The 21,572-nt window shown below is 37.3% G+C and overlaps 1 protein-coding gene across 4 annotated transcripts in view; it reads left to right on the forward strand.

Annotated features, from left to right (window-relative positions):
* The window catches only part of LOC117703068 (sodium channel protein type 2 subunit alpha-like), a 130,702-nt gene that overhangs the window by 73,538 nt on the left and 35,592 nt on the right, over nucleotides 1–21,572 (forward strand). For all 4 annotated transcript variants that reach the window (XM_076928833.1, XM_076928836.1, XM_076928834.1 and 1 more), the window contains exons 12-17: nucleotides 588–935; nucleotides 5,259–5,391; nucleotides 9,747–9,985; nucleotides 11,576–11,749; nucleotides 13,596–13,952; nucleotides 15,432–15,911. In XM_076928833.1, coding sequence (XP_076784948.1) covers nucleotides 588–935; nucleotides 5,259–5,391; nucleotides 9,747–9,985; nucleotides 11,576–11,749; nucleotides 13,596–13,952; nucleotides 15,432–15,911 — 1,731 coding nt within the window. The remainder of the gene's footprint in view (nucleotides 1–587; nucleotides 936–5,258; nucleotides 5,392–9,746; nucleotides 9,986–11,575; nucleotides 11,750–13,595; nucleotides 13,953–15,431; nucleotides 15,912–21,572) is intronic.

Genomic DNA, 21,572 nt, shown 5'->3' on the forward strand with positions numbered 1-21,572 from the left:
AGAGTGGAAATCAGGAAATGAATCATACAGTTATTTCAGCTTGATTTGTTTAATTTATTCATGAAGGCCATTATAAAATATGCAAAGGGAGGGAGAGAAGCTGCTTCTGTACTATAATTATGCAGGTCTACCATCGAGCCAGCTTTGATTTTTCTCTGGGGAGGCTCTGCTTCAGGGTGTGGCCACTTGTGAGCTCTTACTGCATCTATTTTGAGCTTCAAAAGGCCTAAATGTAGGTGTGTGTTTAATTACTTTCCATTGAATCGTTAGGTGAAATTCAGTTCTAAGAGAATGGTCTAGCAAGTACTGCTGCTCCAGGCATCAATAATAAGACTAGACAGCATTGTGGGAGTGCTTTTAAACTATGCTTTGGCAAAGAAAATGACAGAACAGGAGGAAAATGAAGGAAGAGTGTAGGAAAGTAAACCAAAGTGCTGAGTACCTAGTACAGGAAGGGAGCCTTCGACTCCTGCCCGATGATTTATCCTGAGGTAGCCAGCAGGTATGAACCAGCGGGTCAAGCCGTTTTCTTCTGGATGCAAGTTCTTATTTCCCTTCACCTGTTTGTTCCTTTTGGTTATTTCTAGTCTCTATTGAGCATCCGAGGCTCCCTTTTTTCTCCAAGACGCAACAGTAGAGCAAGCCTTTTCAGCTTCAAAGGTCGAGTGAAGGATATTGGTTCTGAAAATGACTTTGCAGACGATGAACACAGCACGTTTGAGGACAACGACAGCAGAAGAGACTCTCTATTTGTACCACACAGACATGGAGAAAGGCGCCCCAGCAACGTCAGCCAGGCCAGCCGTGCCTCCCGGGGGATACCTACTCTACCCATGAATGGGAAGATGCACAGTGCAGTGGACTGCAATGGCGTGGTCTCCCTGGTTGGAGGTCCCTCTGCGCTCACATCTCCTGTGGGGCAGCTTCTACCAGAGGTGAGGCCCATTAAAGCTATAGCTGAGAGCACAGAAAGAGAAGGCATGCGGGTACAATTAGGAATGTGGGTTTTGATTTCCACAGATGATAACTTTTCCTGCATCTGTTATTTCCAGGCCAAGAGGTGGTTGGTTTTATGAAGCTATGGACTTATCTCGTTAAAAAACCCTCACCACATCTCTACAAATTAATATCATACAATGAATTTTGTAGACGCATTTGTTCATTATTATTCTTATAGTTTGCAGTTTAATGTAAAAGCCAAACCACATTTTTGTCGTGCAGTCATGTAACTATTATTATCATCATTGTTTATTATTATTATTATTATTATTATTATTATTATTATTATTATTATTTTTGAAACAAGTTTTCTCTGTGTAGCCCTGGCTATTCTGAAACTCTCTTTATAGACCAGGCTAGTCTTAAACTCAGAGATTCACCTGCCTCTGCCTCCCAAGCACTGGGATTAAAGGCCTATACTACCACACTTATCAGTATGATTAAATACTAAGAAATTAAAGAACATAAACATGAGCATGATTATATATACACATATAAAAAGACAGGCACACAGAAACATATATATGTATTTCAGAAGTTTTGCTATCCTGTTCCTTTAAAACAACTTCATACCTCCATTTGGTGTCAGACTATCACTAATTCTATCTGAATCCCTTACTTCACAATTCTTGCATTTTTTCATAGTGTGCCTTTCTCCCAATACCAACTCTAAAGACCCAGCCACCCTACATCAGTAAAGAGGCTCTTTGAACAGCACAGGCTACAGTCACACATTAGATTTTTTTTTTTCTATTGGATTTCAACTTCCGTGTTATTGCCACGAATTCTTCTTATATGCAAAGTCCCCCCAAGTTAAGCATATGGAAAAGATTTCCAACTTAATAATGTTTATTGGGATGTATCACGGGTGGTCCCTTTATAAAACAAGATATTCTTCAAGTTGGCATTAAATGAAACGTTACTCGACCTTTATAAATTACTTTAGCCATGTTGTCTGATCCCATCAGAGTTTCCTCATCTAGATTAGAATTTCCTTTGTGTAATTACTTTTATATCTTTTTTTAAAGCAGACACATCCCTCGGTGACATGTTATAATGGTCCAGATAGTTTTCAATCACTTCTTAGAGGAATATCTTACCCTGGGATATGACAACAGTTGGTGCTCATCACTGATTTCCCATGGCCTCTTCTCAGCCTTTTTTCTCAGGGAAGTTTCCAAGAATCCTGAAAAAATAGAAAGCCACAGAAGCAGTAGAACTCTGTTGTGGAGCAGACAAGAAAAATGATAAAGAAATGTCACATCTCCTTAGAGAAATAATTTTACCCAGTTATGTATGATGCACTGCCCAGAATACTGTGGGGTTAGTTCATTGAACCCTCACAACTCCTTATTATAATAGTTACTAATTTATGCTCATTTTACAAAGGGATAATTGAGGCCTGTACATTCAGGAACTAAAATCTGACACCCCAGATATGCTGTGTACAAGCCCTATTACATTCCATTCCTAGTGAAATACAACATTTTATTGGATTTTCTTATATGGTAAGAACAGAGGAGGAAGGAAGAAAATACTTTCATTTAAACCACTGTTTCTTTTTCTTTTTTTCCTTCCTTTCTTTTTGTTAGAGACAGGGTTTCTCCGTATATCTCTGGTTGTCCTGTAACCCACTCTGTAGACCAGTTTGACCTGGAACTCACAAAGATCTGCCTGCCTCATCCTTCAGAGCACTGTGATCAAAGGCATGTGCCATCACTGCCTGGCTTACTCTCTCTCTCTCTCTCTCTCTCTCTCTCTCTCTCTCTCTCTCTCTCTCTCCCCTTAATTCTCAAAATCAAAGCAGAGTTTAATGAAAACACCAGAGACATATAAAACAAACAAATAAATCAAATGCCTTGGGATAGGAAAGGAATGTTCTAGGATGTGAATGAGCTCTGTGATGAAATGGAAACGCTGGCGGGGGAGGGTGATGAGGTCACCAGAAGCAGAGTTCCTGTGCATGTAATGTAGGCGCTGTCCCACTGAGCTACTTCAATCCAGGCTCTAATAGATTTGTGTAGTGCTGAAGTGTTACCGTTTTTGATGAGTAGATAAAGAAAAAACAGTGTTTCATAAGCCATGCTTCAAACTCTCTCAGGCGATCCTCAGAATTGGAAAATCCAAATTTTCTGGCTGTACCTAGAACTATTGAAAGTGAAGCTTTGCAGAAGGGGCCAGGAAATATTTTTCTTATGAAACAGTCCACATGCTTCTTGAATATAGAAGTAGGCCCATCATAGATATTGTTACCCTTGGGATAAAACTCCCAATTTCTTTGCATAACTGCAAGTCCATATATCAGAACTGCCATGGCATTAGTCAGGAGTTACCATACATTTACTCTATCAGAATATAGACTATATCACAAAGATCGATTGAACTTGGTTTGACACCAAGCCAATTATAACCAGGTAAGCTGTGAATTCCCAATCTTCATTCTGTCAGCCATGATGTCAATGCTTTGGGGCAGGACTCTGTCCTGTGGAAGAAGCTGAAGGGATACACACATTGGCAATGGGGACATATGAACAGAAAACAGACCATGGTAAACAAATGGCATGTCCCAAGCCAAACACATTATTTTCTATTATTTACACATAAATTCTGTTGAGACCATTAAACTTCAGAATAATTAGCCAGGTAATATCATTAGAGATTTTGAAATCCATCATTAAAACTTACATAGATCTGGAGTTGGAATGTAGTTTTGCCTAAAGTGAAGAGACGGAGTGATCAGTATGTGGCCTCTGCTTTTTTTTTTTTTTTTTTTTTTTATTAAAAGGTTCATCTTTCAGGGGGTAAATATGTCCATTCCATGAACTCATCTTTACTTTAATAGTTTTATTTTCAGTGATGGATTCTCTCTTATCTCCTTGATTCAACTACTCCTTGAAGTTAATCTGAGCTGGTAGCATGGATCTTTATTCCCATTCGTGATAACATCAGTTGAATAAAAATGACTTTGAAGGACACAGTTCTGCAAATGAGTAAACACAGCATTAATGGTCCTTGCTCACATCCCCGTGATGTCTGGATTCATAAGCAACACTTACTTTGTTATTTAGGCAATAGCAATAACACTCACAGAACTCAGAGTGGCTTCCTTATCACTGAGTCACTCAGACCTGCCTTTGAAATCCTTGAGATTCTTTTCCTTTGTCCTTTGACTGTGAACACCATGTTTGGTGTCTTGAAGTAGGAACATGTTCCTACCTAGCTCCAAACATAGAGAGTTTTTTAGAGCAGGGAAGAATTGAGCCATCGTGTGACTGCTAACATCCAAACACTCCAATTGGCATGTCCCAAGGGTTATTAAGTAGCTCAGCTGTGAATAGATCTGTTTCATAAGTATAAGATGAAAAGATAGGTTAGCTAAGATTTGTTTTTTTTTAAAATATGGATATTGTCCAATGATATCTGTCTCCAAAAAAAAAAGAAAGAAAATATTTTATATTCAGAATTCACAGTTTTAGGAAACTATTATGGACACATGTTATATAATGATGTTTTTTTTCACACCTGTCTGTAAAGATCTAAAAACTGAATCTGGGTGTACATCAGGAACAAGGCATTTCAGTTTGAAGCTGGAGGTTGAAATGGGTGAGATTCTCTGTGTTTATAAAGTTAATAGTAATTTTGGTCCTTCCAAGCCAAATCTCTAGCATGGAGAAAGCTGGCATTACAGAAGACTGAGGGGCTTATAAACTTTCAGAAACAGTCCTAATATGGTAATTCTAGGGATATCGCAAGGAGCTATTGTGGTCTAGATATGAAATGCCTACCATGGGCTCATATGTACCAATCATTGGTCCCTAGCTGATGGTGCTATCTGAGAAGGTTGTAGAACCTTAATGGGTAGCGGACATAAGAGTGTGCTGGGTTGCCGAGAATGGAATTTGAGGCTTTATAACCTGGTTCCACTTTCAGTTCACTGCCTGCTTCCTGAGTGCAGACAGCACACGAATGTGACAGGCCAGGCCCCTCCTCCTGCCACTATGCCTACCCTTTCTGCTGCCAACTCTCCCCTTCCATGTAGGCTGTACCTACTTGAAACTTCTGTGAGTCAAAATTGAGTTTCTCTCTTATGCTGCTTTTGTTTGGTATTTTACCACTGCAATGAGAAAGTAAGACACTCTTTACATCTGAGGAAGCATGTAGAACTCTTGGCTAAGTAGCATCTACAACTGGGGTGTTTTGGGGGTTTGTTCCCGCCAAGAATAGTGATTATTTTGTCGTCTGGAACTTTGGTATTTCAGGGCACAACTACTGAAACAGAAATAAGGAAGAGGAGGTCCAGTTCTTACCATGTTTCTATGGACTTGCTGGAAGACCCGACATCAAGACAAAGAGCAATGAGTATGGCCAGCATTTTGACCAACACTATGGAAGGTAAGTCAAAAGTTCCCACCATTGCTCTTTGACAGTAGGTGGTTAATGATGTGACAACCCTTGCCTAAATTTCAAGACAAGACTCCCCAACCCACTACAACATCATCACTTCTTTTAAAAGGTAAAGCGAAATCGGTGCACAGCACATGGATTCCACTCTTTTGTGTAGACTGTTAAACGAGCTTCTAGGAAACTGCCACAAACTCAAGGTACATTTGGAGTAAGACTTCCAGACCTTACATCCTAAACTCCTTAAGCTTGACAGTGACATTAGTAACAGCGGACGGATTTCTGCTTATCGCTATGGTGCTAACACATTTGACAAATTACAAAACATAACACGTTAACACACGTTATGAAGCCTATTGACTCAGCCAGAGTTATAAATGCAAGTGTGAATTAAGGTGCCATGCCTCACTGAAGCTGTGTTCAAAATTTTACAGTTGTGCTTTTGTTTTTCTCTCTTTTTTTTCTCTTTCTCTCTTGTGTCTCTCTGTCTCTCTTTATCACCGAGGAAATATCACAACATATCAGTTTTTTTTTACCTTGTTTGAAGCTTATAACTGAATAGATAACGTAGTATTTACAAGGCTGGATTTCATACTACCAAAATAAAAGTTGGGAGAACAGCTTGATCTGTGATCACTTCCAGGCACTGTGATAGTTTAAATGTACTAATTTATGATTTGAATTTCATTTTTTCAGCTAAAATATGGACTGTAATATTCAGGCATAACATTGTTATAACCGTTAAATAAGATGACACATGTAAAGCACCCCCCCCCCCCGTTCTTTGCATGCTGAAGACTGTCAACAGATGCTATGGTTATTATTTGTTCTATTATGCTACTTTTGTAAACTCATGTGGTTCTTTTTCCTTTTTATATTAAGTGAAATCAACAGTGGCTGTCAACTTCAATACGTGGAAGACATGTTTGTGTAAAATGTATTCACGTATAACCCCCTTCTCTGTTGTCCATCTCGTCCTTATTTTTCCTTCCTACTTTCATATAAGATGTAATCTATCTCTCCATCTTTTACAAGCCTCCCTGATTTCCATCCCCACATATGTAAAAGTATGTTTGAATATGTAAGTCAAAATAGAAAGCGAAATAAATAAATAAATAAAATAAAAGGAGCACAAGGGTGAGAGAAAATGAGTGTGTGCATGACTTTATTTTTTAAAACTCCTTTCAAATTTTAATAGACATATACACTGTATCTTATTCATATCTCCACTATCTTTCTTCCCTTCCCTGGACCTCTGCCCAGTATATATCTCCCTTCCCAATAATAGTTTCTTCTGAGACTGGGTAGATTCTTAGAAAGAGTATTTTTAGTTACAATGCAAAACTCTCATGATCTCAATATCAAAAGCCTGAAAGTCATAACCAGAAAAAATTACCATAATTGATGTCTGTCATCATGGACAAGACACTGGTATAAGACCCAGTTTTCGCAGAGTCCTGATCTTTTTATTGACTTCAATGGGATATTAAACTCAAGTCCATTCTTCTCCAACCTTGCCTGCTTAGCTCACACTCCTTCTCCCCCCCAGCTGCCAGTAGCTTGCTCCTCCCTATCCCTCCAGGTAAATCTTTTGAAGAGTCTCTGGTCTTCTGCTCCTTGCCATAGCAAAACCACTGAGAGGAAGGGGCCAGTGGTTCTGCTTCCGATGTCAGCAGCATGGCTGCTCCCCAAAGCAGGAAGTAGAGAAGGAGCCAGGGTAAGTCCAAACTGACAGTCATGCTTTGCACTTCTAGTAGTGTTAAGTTCAAAGTAATGTAAGGAGTAACAGAAGGGGAAAAAAAAATCAAACCATTACAAATTGGATTTGTCAACAAATTGGCATCCAGTGCTTAGAATGAAAGCATTCACAACTTCCTCCACGGAAACATGTCTCCAGTAGTTGGTTACGATGGAAACCTAAATTTTTTTTAAAGTTTCATGTGAACAATTTGAATGTGGCAATGACCAGAGATAATAGGCAGCAATCTTCTGTACATAACATGAATAGTAAAGCCTACTTTGATACGGTCCTGCTTGTTCACATAATGGTTGAGCTGTTTCTTAGTTGTTATTATCTGTTTATTTAAATGTGGTTTCTTCTAAAATTTGGTTCACCTTCCTTTTCATAAACCAGGCTTGTTAATGCGGCTGGCCACTTTTGCTTTCTTTCTTTTCTACTACAGCCAACTCTTCATTACCCAGAGCAATGCATAGTCCTGATTAATGATGAGCAAAAGATATTTTAGAATGCAGAATTGTATAAAGAATTTCGTAGATGCACTTTGGTTAATGTATATGTTGGGATATAAGATAAAAGCACTGAAAGTATTAAGATGCAAGAGAGGATATGAACTTAGCTGCTGCTGACGCTAAGATGAGAAATCCCCACAGGAATTATGGAGGAATGGCTGTAGTCCCCTCTTGGGCACTTCGCTTGTTCCAAAGTGGGAGACCTTCCTATGCAGAATTAATAATTGAATGATTTTGTTTTAGAACTAAAAGCAACTTTGCTCCGACTTCTCCTAGTGTCAAGACCATCAGCACCTGCTGAATTTTCCCTTTGAATGTTTCTCTGATTTCTCTCTTTTTTATTTTCTGTGCTATGCTATTTGCTTTTCTTTTTCTACTATATCATAGTTTGTATAAATTAAAAACGGAATTTATTCTAATAGAATATAGACAGAAATTTTGCAGCTTCTCTTCTATTATTTGTTGCAAGTTATATAATTTTTTTTGTTTCCTGTGTGAGCATAAACTTGTTTGGTAGTATTGAAAGCATCTATAAAGTAATAATGCATATATAAAATAAACAATTAAAGTGGATAATAATTTTATTTATGGGATTTTTTGTCTAACTTAACTAAAACATTTCTTATTGTTTACCAAATTACAAGTCATAAGGAATGGAAATAAAATTTTCATTTAAAGAATTTCAGTATCCAAGGGGAAATTTGAAATGTCGACCTTTAACAGAATTCCACTAAAGTGGTAAAGAATAAATTCATTTAAGGAAGTGATTGACCTTATTGCATAAATAAGTAGCAAATGTTTATTAGCAGAACAAATATCTAGCAACATTCGTCTCCTTTTTCTATGCTGCCTCCTCCCTTATAAATTTTACTTCACTGTAAGCTCCATCAATGGTGGAGGAATGCCCTAGTTGCTACAATAGTGCTAAGGTGACTGGCCAGAGACCACCTGCCATGGAATGAACAAAGAAAGCTTCCTTCTGTTGAGTGCTAAGAAGAGATGGTCACATGTTTAGCAGAGCAGATAATTTTCTGCACTGGTATTGGCAGAATCCACCAAACGTGGTACCATTTCCCACTGAAGATTCTGCTAAATAATCATCTTACCAAAGAACTACTTCATAGTTTCCCAAAAGATGTTGTTAGTAGTTACTAAACAGACATCATCTATCTAGAAAGTCTGTGATTTGCTTAGTTTTAGAGGAAATTATCAAAAAGCCTTGTAGACAATTGTCAGATAAGTTTGATGCTATGTTGCCATTTAGCTTAAATCTTTCTTTAAAGTATTGCATGTTCTTTTAACATTTTTAACATGAAATTACATTTCATATATTTGATATAATAGTTGCAGATTTCAGTGCATTAAAATAGACCCAATGGAGATATATAATTCAATGAATTTTCTGTTTTAAATCTTGTATTTTATTAATAGTACTTGAATCTCACTTGGTAAAGTGTTGGTATGATAACAATGAGAACCCCACTTTATTCAGTTAATTGTTTTCTTTTTAAAAAAGTTTTCTGGTTACACTGATGTGTCTGAATCAAGAGAACAGGAAACTTGTTAAACTTCATACAGAAGCCCGTGTAACTCAGATTTTATCATTAATATGAGAGCTTTTAACGTGGGGAAATGGTTCTGTTAAACGTTCCTCATTAAAATCCCTCCAGTGACATCTAATCCAAGAGACCAAGTGGCCGAGTGACTCACCTAAGCCGTGACAATGTCTCTGGAGGAGACTGCAAACTCACACTGGCCCTTATTCTATGTGGATTATAGATGAATGTGTATGCAATGAAAGCTTGGCCATTTTCTTTTCTTGTAACCTTGTAGACATTTTTAAAAGATCAGCTCTGCAGGTAGAGTCTTAAAAACTATATTTACCTGAGAAACACCAGAGAGCGTTAGCTTTTCTATGTCTGCTCTCTATGTGACTACAAACCCGTAAGTGTTTCTGACTTTTTCAACTGGTTATCTTATCTTTTAAAAGTACATTTCGACTATTTATTAAAGAATTGCTGCAATTTAAACCAAAGACTGATAAAGAGAAAGTCAAAAGGTTTCATGAGTGTGTTTATTTTTTTTTTCCTCCCCAGAACTTGAAGAATCCAGACAGAAATGCCCACCCTGCTGGTATAAATTTGCTAATATGTGCCTGATTTGGGACTGTTGTAAGCCATGGCTAAAGGTAAAACATGTCGTCAATCTGGTAGTGATGGATCCATTTGTTGACCTGGCGATCACCATCTGCATTGTGTTAAATACGCTCTTCATGGCCATGGAACACTACCCCATGACCGAGCAGTTCAGTAGTGTGCTGTCTGTTGGGAATTTGGTAAGAGTCCTTGATAGTTCATCTTCCTACCGATTGCTTTTATTAATTCTATGCATCACTGTCAAATAAGATATCAGCTAACTGACTACGTTCACCAAAGACCAAATTTTTCGCAACAGTTTTTAACAATAAAAATAGATTGCTACTTAAACTCAGTACAAAGGATTCAGAGATTTTATGTGTAATTTGATTTAGAATTGAATCTAAATTGCTTTTGTATTATAATGATAATTACAGGCAGGCATAATGACACATACCTGTAATCTCAGCAGTTGGGAGACAAAGGCAGGAAGATCTCAAATTCTAGGCCATCTGTGCTACATAGGGAGATCCTACCTCACTCAAAGCAAACAAAGAAAGAAACAAAAGCAAAATTAGGGCCATCCAGATGGCTCAGCAAGAATGGGAGCTTTCAGCAGGCCTAATGACCTAAATTAGACACTTGACCCCAAAAGGTGAAAGAGAACCAACTTCTGTAAGTCATCCATTGGCCTTCACATGCATATCATTTGACACATTTGCTCCCCCAATAACACACCAGACAAATAAATAAGTGAAATATTAGTGTGTGTAACATATATACGTATATATACATACACATCACATTTATACTTATATAATATGAAATGCTAATTAAGTTCTCATGAGCCTTATAATAAACACCTTAAAGCATAATATACTTCTTAGACTTGAATTGAACACTATATATATTTTTTTACTATTTCTGATAGATCTCAAGTGAGTCAAATTATGAAGTATATACAATGAACACATTTTGTATCAAGTCCTGCATTAAATATCATATACACTTCATCCCTTTCTGCCCCTCCTTCCCTGACTTTCTCAATGGACACCATTTTGATTTAACAGTTCACTTGAGAAAAAAGAGATTGTGGAACAGGAAATGTAGAACAGGAAGTGGCCCTGAAGGAACCTCTTTCAACATTTTCTGCCCTATTGGGTACATACTTTTTTGTAGCCTGAGGAAAGGAAATTTCACACAGATACAACCTGTTTGACTTATAATTGGCCCTTGCCTTAGACTCGAATTGGTCTCCTGTGGTTTACTGGTATGCCTTCAAAAAATTATAATCAAGGGATTTTTTAAAGCAAATCAAAGTTTTTGATTGGTTTAATAGTTATTCAGCTACTACAGTTGGCTGAGACACCATAGCTTGATTATACCCATGTTTATTATGCTTTTTGTGAAGCCTCCTTAGCTCCAGTTTCTTTTTCAGAGCCATAAAAAGAGACCAACCTATCACACTTGACAACTGAAGACTGTGCTTGCTTCCGGGCAAACACTTGGTGACGTTTTTTAAAGGACTAGAGAGATCAAGCACAGCAGAGCACAGTGTGTCCAGTGCATTTTTTGTCGCAAACTCAGGGTGTTCATTTTATTATCTGAATGATGAACCTTAAGTATTATGAGCAATTATATATTGTGTTGAATATAAAACATGCAAAGGCATTCATTGGTTGAACACAAACCAACCTTTAAAATCCAGAATATATGTTTGATCTACTGCTCATTACATTACTTCTTTTTAACAGCAGGCATTCCTATAATCAGCTGCATTGCTCTTCTAGGTCTTCACTGGGATCTTCACAGCAGAAATGTTTCTCAAGATAATAGCTATGGATCCATATTATTACTTCCAAGAGGGATGGAATATCTTTGATGGCTTTATAGTGAGCCTTAGTTTAATGGAACTTGGCTTGGCAAATGTGGAAGGATTGTCAGTTCTCCGATCATTCCGTCTGGTAACTAATTAGCAGAATCCATACTTACTTTTGTACTTCTTAGTCTTCATTATGTCCTAGTGACAGACTTGACAAATACAATATCATTTTTAAAATATGAAGACAGAGGATTCTTTCTCTAAAATACAGTTCATGATAGTTTTTCATGATAGTTTTTAGAAGTGTGTTATTTTTTTATTCCAGTGAACAGCCAATGATGGTTCTCTCTCTCTCTCTCTCTCTCTCTCTCTCTCTCTCTCTCTCTCTCTCTCTCTCTCTCTCTCTCTCTCTGTGTGTGTGTGTGTATCAAATGGCAGGTTTAATGGAAAAGACAAAAAGGAGTCACACATCAATCCAGATTGCAATCACCATAGTCAACACAATTATCGGATTTGTGTAATCATGTGTGAGGCTGTATTGGGACCTTGGATTGCTTACTTTATCCCCTGAGAAGCTAATAATTGAAATAGGGTATAAGGAGGAGGAAGAGAATTAAAAGACAGCATACTCCTTGAATATTTTTCCTTCACCCAGAACAGAAAGCTATTAAACCTTCTCTCTCAGAAACACTGCCTATAGTGCATTGTGATAACACTGAATTATCTTTCACTTGATCTCTATATTTCATAACTACTGGTTTCTTATTAAAATTACAAGACTACCTATCATTTAACACATTTCTACTGAGGGTTTGATATATTTTATTGTATGTGCTCTGCCTTTGTCTGGGTTTTATCTTCAAATAACAAAGGATGTGTACCGTCATCAAAGAAAAGTTCTTATAGGTGATTTATTGTGCAGTCAATTAATACCAAGACTTTGATTTGATGTCTCTTTGAGACTTCCTTTATGAATTTCAAAGTTCAAATTTGACCTGAGATCCTTAGAACTATATAATAATTCTCTGTGATCTTTAGCAAGCATTATGGATCTAATTTGAAACTAGAAGTATGCAAGAATTACAGAAAGCAGCTATAAGTAGTTATGTGACAGGTTATATGGACAATAGCTTCTTAAGAACAATTTTTAGCAAAGCTTTGTGATAAGTGCTACAATGTAGGGAACTAGGGACCACAGAATCATTACCTAATCTTGCATAATATACCAAGCTCCTTTTCATAAATTGTCTCTTGGAATGAATTAAACAGCCTGATGCTGCTACTCACTCCTCTGAGTCACTTAAGTGTCATTAAATAATGTACTACAGTCTGGATGACATTTACTTAAGCATCAGAAATAAATGCTGTTGCTATTTAACTGAGGTGGTGCTTCAGGAGCCTCTGCAAACCAATACCACCAATTTGTCAGGTAGAGTGGTAAGGAGATATGTACACTCTGTAATGACTTCATCCTTTAGTCACTGAAGACATCAAGGTTGAAAAATATACCCTGTATCTTAAGCCTCCTTCTAACATAAATCCTAAAAATACTTTCTAACATTATAGCAAGCGAAAGATACAGCTAAATGGAAATGGTGTAAACGCACCAAGAAATGACTTCATTGTTCTCTTTTAACTTATGTGTGCACTGTGTGTGTCCTACATTATGGCCTTCATATTCACTGTGGGCTGTTAAATAGTATATTTACTTCTTTGAAAATGAGTCTCTGTGAATTAACCTACATGACCTTTAAATGTCTTAGTTGAAACAAACAACAATGATAACAAAAGACAATTCCAAAAGCTTGTGTAGGTGTGTGTGTGCATGTGTGTGTGTGTGTGTATACAATACTCGCTACTTTTGTTAGATAATTCTTTGGCACATGAATAATCCATTTTTCTACAGTTAAGACAGATTTGCTGTATAGCTCTGTTGATATTTGTATAGTGCAAAGCATTCACGATATTCTTACATTATTTTTTTCCAGCTGCGAGTCTTCAAGTTGGCAAAATCCTGGCCCACACTGAATATGCTCATTAAGATCATCGGGAACTCGGTGGGCGCACTGGGCAACCTGACCCTGGTGTTGGCCATCATCGTCTTTATTTTTGCCGTGGTCGGCATGCAGCTGTTTGGAAAGAGCTACAAGGAGTGTGTCTGCAAGATTTCCAATGATTGTGAGCTCCCACGCTGGCACATGCACGATTTCTTCCACTCCTTCCTGATCGTGTTCCGTGTGCTGTGTGGAGAGTGGATAGAGACCATGTGGGACTGCATGGAGGTCGCGGGTCAGACCATGTGTCTTACTGTCTTCATGATGGTCATGGTGATTGGGAACCTTGTTGTAAGTAGTAAAAAACACTCTTTTCCTTTTCAGTCACAGATAATATGGTTTTAACAATGTCTGACTAAAGAACATTTTATGTTTTAGGGAGAGTTATTTTGTATCGAGTTCACTTCCAGTTGTCTATTACATAAGATTTCAGGAGCCACAGGTGATTTAGACATCTGTAATATGCACACCCTCCAAATGTCTCTTGAGCCAAAGTTGTTCTTCATAATGTGTATATCTATCAAAATATTACAATGTTACTATACTAATACATATCAACATTATATGTTGATCAAAATAAAATAAGAAAATAAAGTCCAATATTGGACATTATGGGAGAGGAATTTTCAAGATAGATAAAGATATCATAATAGACAAAGACATTCCATTAATAATCCTTAAGAGATTAAATCCAAAAGATAGCTGTGGCACTATAATTCAGTTTTCTTACAGATAAAAACTTCAACAGTATTTAAATCTATTTTTCTTATTTTATCTACTTTTCATCAAAGTAAAAAAATTCAAGGATGAGTCAGAGTCATATAAGTGTCTTAGTAAATTTCTTAAGTAGAGGGACAGAGAAATCTTAGTGTGGATGCCAGGAGCCATGGTAGGCCATGACAGAAGGTTAGAATGGGCCTGGCTTTTTCTTCTCACTGACTCTTACCTTACACGTCACTGTCATTCACAGTAGAATTTTATCTAAAATCTTCTACAAGTTTCCACTTTTGTACTAATAGCCTCTACATTAGGACCTGTCTGTGTTTTATTTTGATTCTGTGTTTGAATAATCAAGGGCTGTGTCAATGAAACCCTGATTTAAAAAGTGATGACAGTCATGTCCTCAGCATTGCCTAATTCCTAAGTAACCTGCCTTGTCTATGGGCTGAGAGTTTCCTGGTGATACTGCAAACATCATTTTTAATTCGACATAACAATGGTGTTACAACAACCACTTCTTCATTGTATTTATAAGTCTTGCACGAACTAATAGTATCTAAAAGGGTTTTTTAATCAAAATTAGGAGTGTTGATCTAATGATACATATATTTTATTAAATTTAGCAAGTTACCAAGGTAAAAAAAAGGTTGCAATGCTGCAGAGGCCAAATCACATCTAAATGTATAGTTCTATGAATTGAATTACAATAAGTATTCAGTGTCCTACAAGATACAGATTATATGTTCAAATAACAAGCATCTAAAATAGCCATTTCTTTTACTGTGGAGTTGTCTAGATTCACCAGGATGTAACTTAGTATAGAAGTCTCATACCATGGTAGCTTAGGGACTTTGAAATGAATCCAAAATAAAGAGTGTGAGTAGTGTTTGCTATCAGCCAGCCGTTTGTTTGTTTTTAGTTTTCTGTGCTGTGTTCCGTGTTCCGGGAGACCTTGTCTTTAAGGGGATATATGAATACAATTCCATGTCTTATGGCTGAAGCAGGGGAAACAACAGGCTGTCTGATTGCTCTTCCTCCACTGTTTTGTAGGTTCTGAACCTCTTCTTGGCCTTGCTCCTTAGTTCATTCAGCTCGGACAACCTGGCTGCCACAGATGACGATAATGAAATGAACAACCTCCAGATAGCCGTGGGCAGGATGCAGAAGGGAATAGATTTTGTTAAAAGGAAGATACGTGAATTCATTCAGAAAGCCTTTGTCAGAAAGCAGAAAGCTTTAGATGAAATCAAACCCCTTGAAGATTTGAATAACAAGAAAGATAGTTGTATCTCTAACCACACGACCATAGAAATAGGCAAGGACCTCAATTACCTCAAAGATGGAAATGGGACGACCAGTGGCATAGGCAGCAGTGTGGAGAAGTATGTGGTAGATGAGAGTGATTACATGTCTTTCATAAACAACCCCAGCCTCACTGTGACCGTGCCCATTGCCGTTGGAGAGTCTGACTTTGAAAACCTAAATACAGAAGAATTCAGCAGTGAATCAGATATGGAAGAAAGCAAGGAGGTAGGAAATTTAAGATAAAAGAGATATTTTGGTATGTATTTCTGTGGCTTTCACACTATTAGGTTCGTTATATTACTTATTGCTTCCCTGTAAGAAAATAAGAAATAACTACTGCAACATTTATATAGTAAGGTGTTTGATAATGTTAGATTATTCTGGCTATGCAACTGTTATTGTGACTTTAATTTTTAATATTCACTTTCCAAACTCTATAATATTAACATAAATTTTCTAAGCATTTAAAAATAAATGTAGATGATATATCAGTGTGTACACATTCATCTTTATAGTTCACCACAATAATGGTTTTAGTATGGACTAAAAGATATCTAATGGAGAAAATGTTCCTATTCCCATCTTCTTATCTACTTGCCTGTAATGAAATACTTCATAAAAGAATAGTATTTCTTTTGCTCCAGACCTATTGACTCATGACTCATGCTAAAGTTGACTTGGATTTACTTTCATGTTTCCTAAAGTTGATTTTTTTTTAAAGGAAGGGAAGTTTGTGGTAGGGAGGAGTGCTAAACACTTGCCTAAGCCAATTGAGTGCAGTCAACGTGCTTACACAGAGACATCCTCCATATATGATTGAACATAGATTCTGAACTACCCAACTCAGCGTCTTCATAATACAGTCTTTGACTCATGAGATGGTTATGAATACCAGTGAATAATTTTTTTGTGTTTTGCTACTAACCCTTGAATTAATGGAAAAACCTAGGCACTGTCTATTTACAATGTCTAAATCAACTTTTTTTTTGAAGGGTAATTAAATGGACTTAGAGGTTGTGAGCTGTTTGAATTGAGTGCTCTTTTGTGTTTCCCTAAATTCACTTGACCCTTTATCAGCTTTCTAGAGTGCCTTGAATATATCAGTTCAAATCCATGTCCTACTTCTGTAGGCCTTATCGCTTCTGCTATTTTGATAGTATTTAATGCAATTCAGGTCGTGATTTTTGAATGCCTGTTTCTCTTCTTAACTCTTTGAATAATGTTGAGTCCATGCTAGAGTGATAATCTTTCAAAGAGAAATTCTGTAGTGTAATACGGTGACCTTCACTTCTGACCATTCTTACTTCTCACAGGGGTGAGACCAAGCTGGCGCCATCAAGAATGCCGCTCTGGTGCTTTTTAAGCAGCCAGAGGTTCGAGCCACCACTTTTACCCAGGTTACCCAAGCAAGTTGCGCATATATAAATATAATCAGTGTCGAAATGACTTGACTGGCCTGCATGTTACTCAGCTACGTTCCCTTGCCCATCCATTGGCAGTATGATAAGCACAGCTGCTCCTAGGTTGGGACATTTAAAGCATGGTCAGGCAAGGCTGACAACCCCAACTTTTTTCTTTTGTTTTAAGGAAAATGAATTTAGTTGCTAATTTCTTTATGTAGATTTTAATAGAGAGCATACACTTATTTAAAAGTGAGCGTGCATGTCTTTGTGGGTTTTGTCACTTCCAAATAATGTCACAAGTTTAGAACGTGCTAGCAACCCAGAAGAGGATTGTAGGTACTCTCCAAAAAACACTGAGGAAAAGCTTTCTGTCCTCTGCCCCTTTGATTTTATATTCTTTTTTTTTTCTAGAACTTTTAAAATTCATCCCCAGGCAAGTGTGCTCTGTCGGTAATATTTTGCTCAGTGACTGCAGGGTAATATGCAAATTAAAGCAATCCCTCACCCACATGCAAACTTCCCAACTGACTTACAATGTGATAATAATGTAAATGAATGGGAGTGTTTGCATTTCGATGCCAGCAGCAAGGGTATAATTTTCATCCACTTCATTTTAGGGAAAAGGGCAATGCTTTATTTAGCAATTGACCAAATGCTTTTGCATGTAGAATGATTCTCTTGGAGATTCTGTTTATATTTACTCTTAAAAATTCCTAGAATGAAAGAAAAGGAAATAAGCTTTGAGTCCACCAAAAAATAAAAACAAAAAGCAAAAATAGATTTCTGCCTACCTTTAAATGGTGTGCCCATTCAGAATATGGACCTAAGGTCCATCATCCTCACCTCCTTTACCCATTGGGAATTCATTTTTCTTTCTCTCTCCTCCGTAGCACCTATCAAATTTTGTCCATGACAGTATTTTTATACATCCTGCTGCATAGACACCTCCATAGGAAAATCCCAGCGAGCGCTTGTCTCTTCCTTTGTTATTTTCATGTGAGAACCCCCCCACATTGTGTGTAACGATGCTTGGAGGCCTTTTTACTTTCACTAAGACTGAATTCACAATTCTGGGCACGAATATTTAAACCAAGTTGCTTTTTCCAGTTTCATCACTTTTGTAGAAATGTTAGTAAGATACTTTATCACTTAGAAATAGTGGCATTAAAACTGTAAAATAACTCGTAATACAAGCACATTGAGCTTGTTTTGAAAGGAGGAAATACCACAATGTCATTAAAACATTTTTTAATATGTGGGAAGAAAATTCTATTGCTAGTACCTTTGATTCACAGAAGGCAAGAACTTACATATCAGAAGAATAGTGTATAAGACACAGGTTCTCCCCCCCCCTTTTTTTTTTTTTTTTTTTTTTTTACTAATTTCTCATTTTCTTTGGGAGTAGTGACTTGCTTTTCATTCCTTATAAGATTAGATACCTTTGTGTCTGAAGACTCCACTTTCTAGTTTCTTTAGGGAAAGGCACTTGGGAGAAATGGTAGTCAAGTGTTCAACCCTTTGAAGTATTGAGGCATTATATCAAGAGTAAATATGTTGGAATAAAGATAAAGCAACAATTTGGTTGTTACTGGTTCTTACAATTTTCTATTTCTTTTTGTTTGTTTGTTTGTTTGTTTGTTTGTTTTTGAAAAACCTTTTAGAGTCTCTTGGGGAAATGTAATTCAACACCAAAAAGAGCTTACAAAATTCCAATGTGGGAAACACGAAAGGCAGAACTATGTAGGTCTGGTCTGAGCAAGCATGGGTGGGGATGACAGCACTAAAGAGCTCATGACTTTTGTCATGAAATGAGCAGTCCCTGTGGGAAAGATTCTTGGTGGGGTAGTGATAAAGTGAATATCTACAATATTAGACCAAAAATAGGCCAGACAATGTAATCTGCTGTTGGTAATCTGCTGACAATAGGCTATCACAATGTAAATCTTTTTTGTAACTCCATGAAAAAACTATTTAAGTTTCTTATTTATGTTTTAAAGTTTATAATAAAATACCCATTACAAATCAGAAAATAATTTTCTGAACAAATCACCATAATAGCTTAACTTCATGATTTAAAAAAAAAAAACAAGTGTTCACATGAGATACTTAATTGGAAATATACTTTTCTTAACTTCTCTCCAATCAGGACTTAATTGTGTTTAAAATGATTTATTTTCTGAACAACTACTAGTTTGACACAAATAAGTTTAATAATAATTTATTATGGATGTAGAAAATAAAAGTTGCCGGGTGGTGGTGGCACACGCCTTAATCCCGGGTGGGAGGCAGAGGCAGGTGGATTTCTGAGTTCGAGGCCAGCCTGGTCTACAAAGTGAGTTCCAGGACAGCCAGGACTACACAGAGAAACCCTGTCTCGAAAAACAAAAAACAAAACAAAACAAAAAAAAAATTAAAATTATAATCTTTAAGATTAGAACACATGACAGTAGGGTCTGGAGCAATGGCTTCACTGGTAAAATGCCTGCTCTGCAAGTATTAGGACATAGATTTGGATCTCCAGAGCCCATGCAAAATTCAGGTAATGTAGTGAGTTTCTGCAACCCCAGGACTTGGGGAAGTCAGAGACAAGAGGATACTTGGTACTTTCTGCCTAGCCAGCCTCTCCAACTTACTGAGTTACATTCAGTAAGAGACTCTGACTCAAAAAAAAAAAAATAATAATAACGTAGAGAGCAAAGGAGGAACACACAATATCACCTCTGACCTTTACATGCACATATACATACACATGTGCTAACCTGTACATATACACACACCCACATGACTGTGTACAAACAACACACATACGCTTGCCTCAAAATATGAGGTTGATGGAGAATTTTAAAATGGCAGCACCTGTTCTGGCTTGTAGTTAAGGTGCTGCCATGTTCCCAAGTAGCCTCAGCCTGAGGCCACAAGTGGCATTGGCGTAGCTGCTTGGGTCAGGCCACCTGCTCAGACTGTTCAGGTGGCCAGAGACACCAATCCTGCCACCCATGAGACGCCAGCATGGGAGATGGCTCTGCCATACTGTCTCCACAAAGCTAGGCTGAGCCTAGATCATCCCACCATCCACACAGCACCTGGTAGAAAATGAGACTCTAATGCTTAGATTATCCAGTGGCTTTACATGTTTGGTAATGCTCAATAACAAGATGCCCACCCAATTGGAGGTGTTTCCCAATTAACTAACCTAGATATACATTGTTACCTAGAATTGCTCTCCATACATGCGTGGCTCTCCATCCTCCTATGTCTCTGCTTCCCCTCCTCTTCCTTCTCCTCTTTCTCTCCTTACTCCTCCCACCTTAGCTCCTCCCAACTCGCCGGGAAAAATTTCCCGCTACACATGAAGTAGTGCATTTTGGTATTATTAGATCATTGAATGATACATGAATCTTCCTTGCTCAGCTTATACAATTTTAAATAACTACTGAGCATTAACATAACGGATATGAAGAGTTCATAAAATGTGGTTTTTACCCAAACGTGTTTCATATATCTGTATGATTACTACTGGTTAATAAAACAGATCTCAATGACCACTCTTACATAGCCTTTCTATTATCCCAGCCTTGTAGTGCACCTGTACTTTATTCAAGGTTAACTAGGCAAACTCCCTCTAACAATACCCTTCTACCCATTTATTTCCTGATAAGTTAGGTATGGGGAGTAGTAAGGACACTTTGCGTAAACTGTGTCTATGTGCAGCGCATCCATAATTTCCTTTCTCACTTTGTAACACTTCGAGATGTATAATGCCCAAACTGGGGCACTACCAAAAAAAAGCCTATAATGGAAACTTCTTATTTAAGAACATAAGCTCTTACAGTTATTGACAATACACACTTGATAGCTCTAAGTGGCAGGTACACACTATGGTCAGGTTCATCATAACTAGGAACTCATCTGAAGCTGATGGTTTTTATGTTGATTCGTTTAATGTTGTGGGATTTTTTTTAATACATTTTAACCCACATATTTTATTAAAATGATGACATTTGACTCCTATACAACAAAAATCTCATTGAGTTGCTATAAAGAAAGGTTTTACTAATCACCATATTTTTATACATTTTGAGTAAAATCTATGATAAGATTTTTATACATGAGATATTCTAGTGTATGTTTTCTTCATACTACATTAACACAGACAGGAGCTGTGAATATGACGTGACTTGACACTGAAGTTCTTAGTTATGATTCATAGAAGTCAGCAGTATTATAAATGCTACCTTTAACCTACAGTGTTGAATCGTATATCCAGTCTACTAAATCTTCAAGATTATTTAAGGTCGAGTTTACTTGTGAATCATCAGAGAAACTTCCTAGAACATTGTAGAAGAATAGAGTGCAGAAAGTCTCGGGCATAGCCACTAATTAATTCTGACATTGACAAAGTGACTAAGCCCACTGGATAGTGGTGGGATGCCTCAATGTGCAGCGCGGTCTTTGCTGTAGTAAATCAAACGCCACATGGATA

The sequence above is a fragment of the Arvicanthis niloticus genome, chromosome 2, assembly GCF_011762505.2.
Source record: "Arvicanthis niloticus isolate mArvNil1 chromosome 2, mArvNil1.pat.X, whole genome shotgun sequence".
Taxonomy (NCBI): domain Eukaryota; kingdom Metazoa; phylum Chordata; class Mammalia; order Rodentia; family Muridae; genus Arvicanthis; species Arvicanthis niloticus.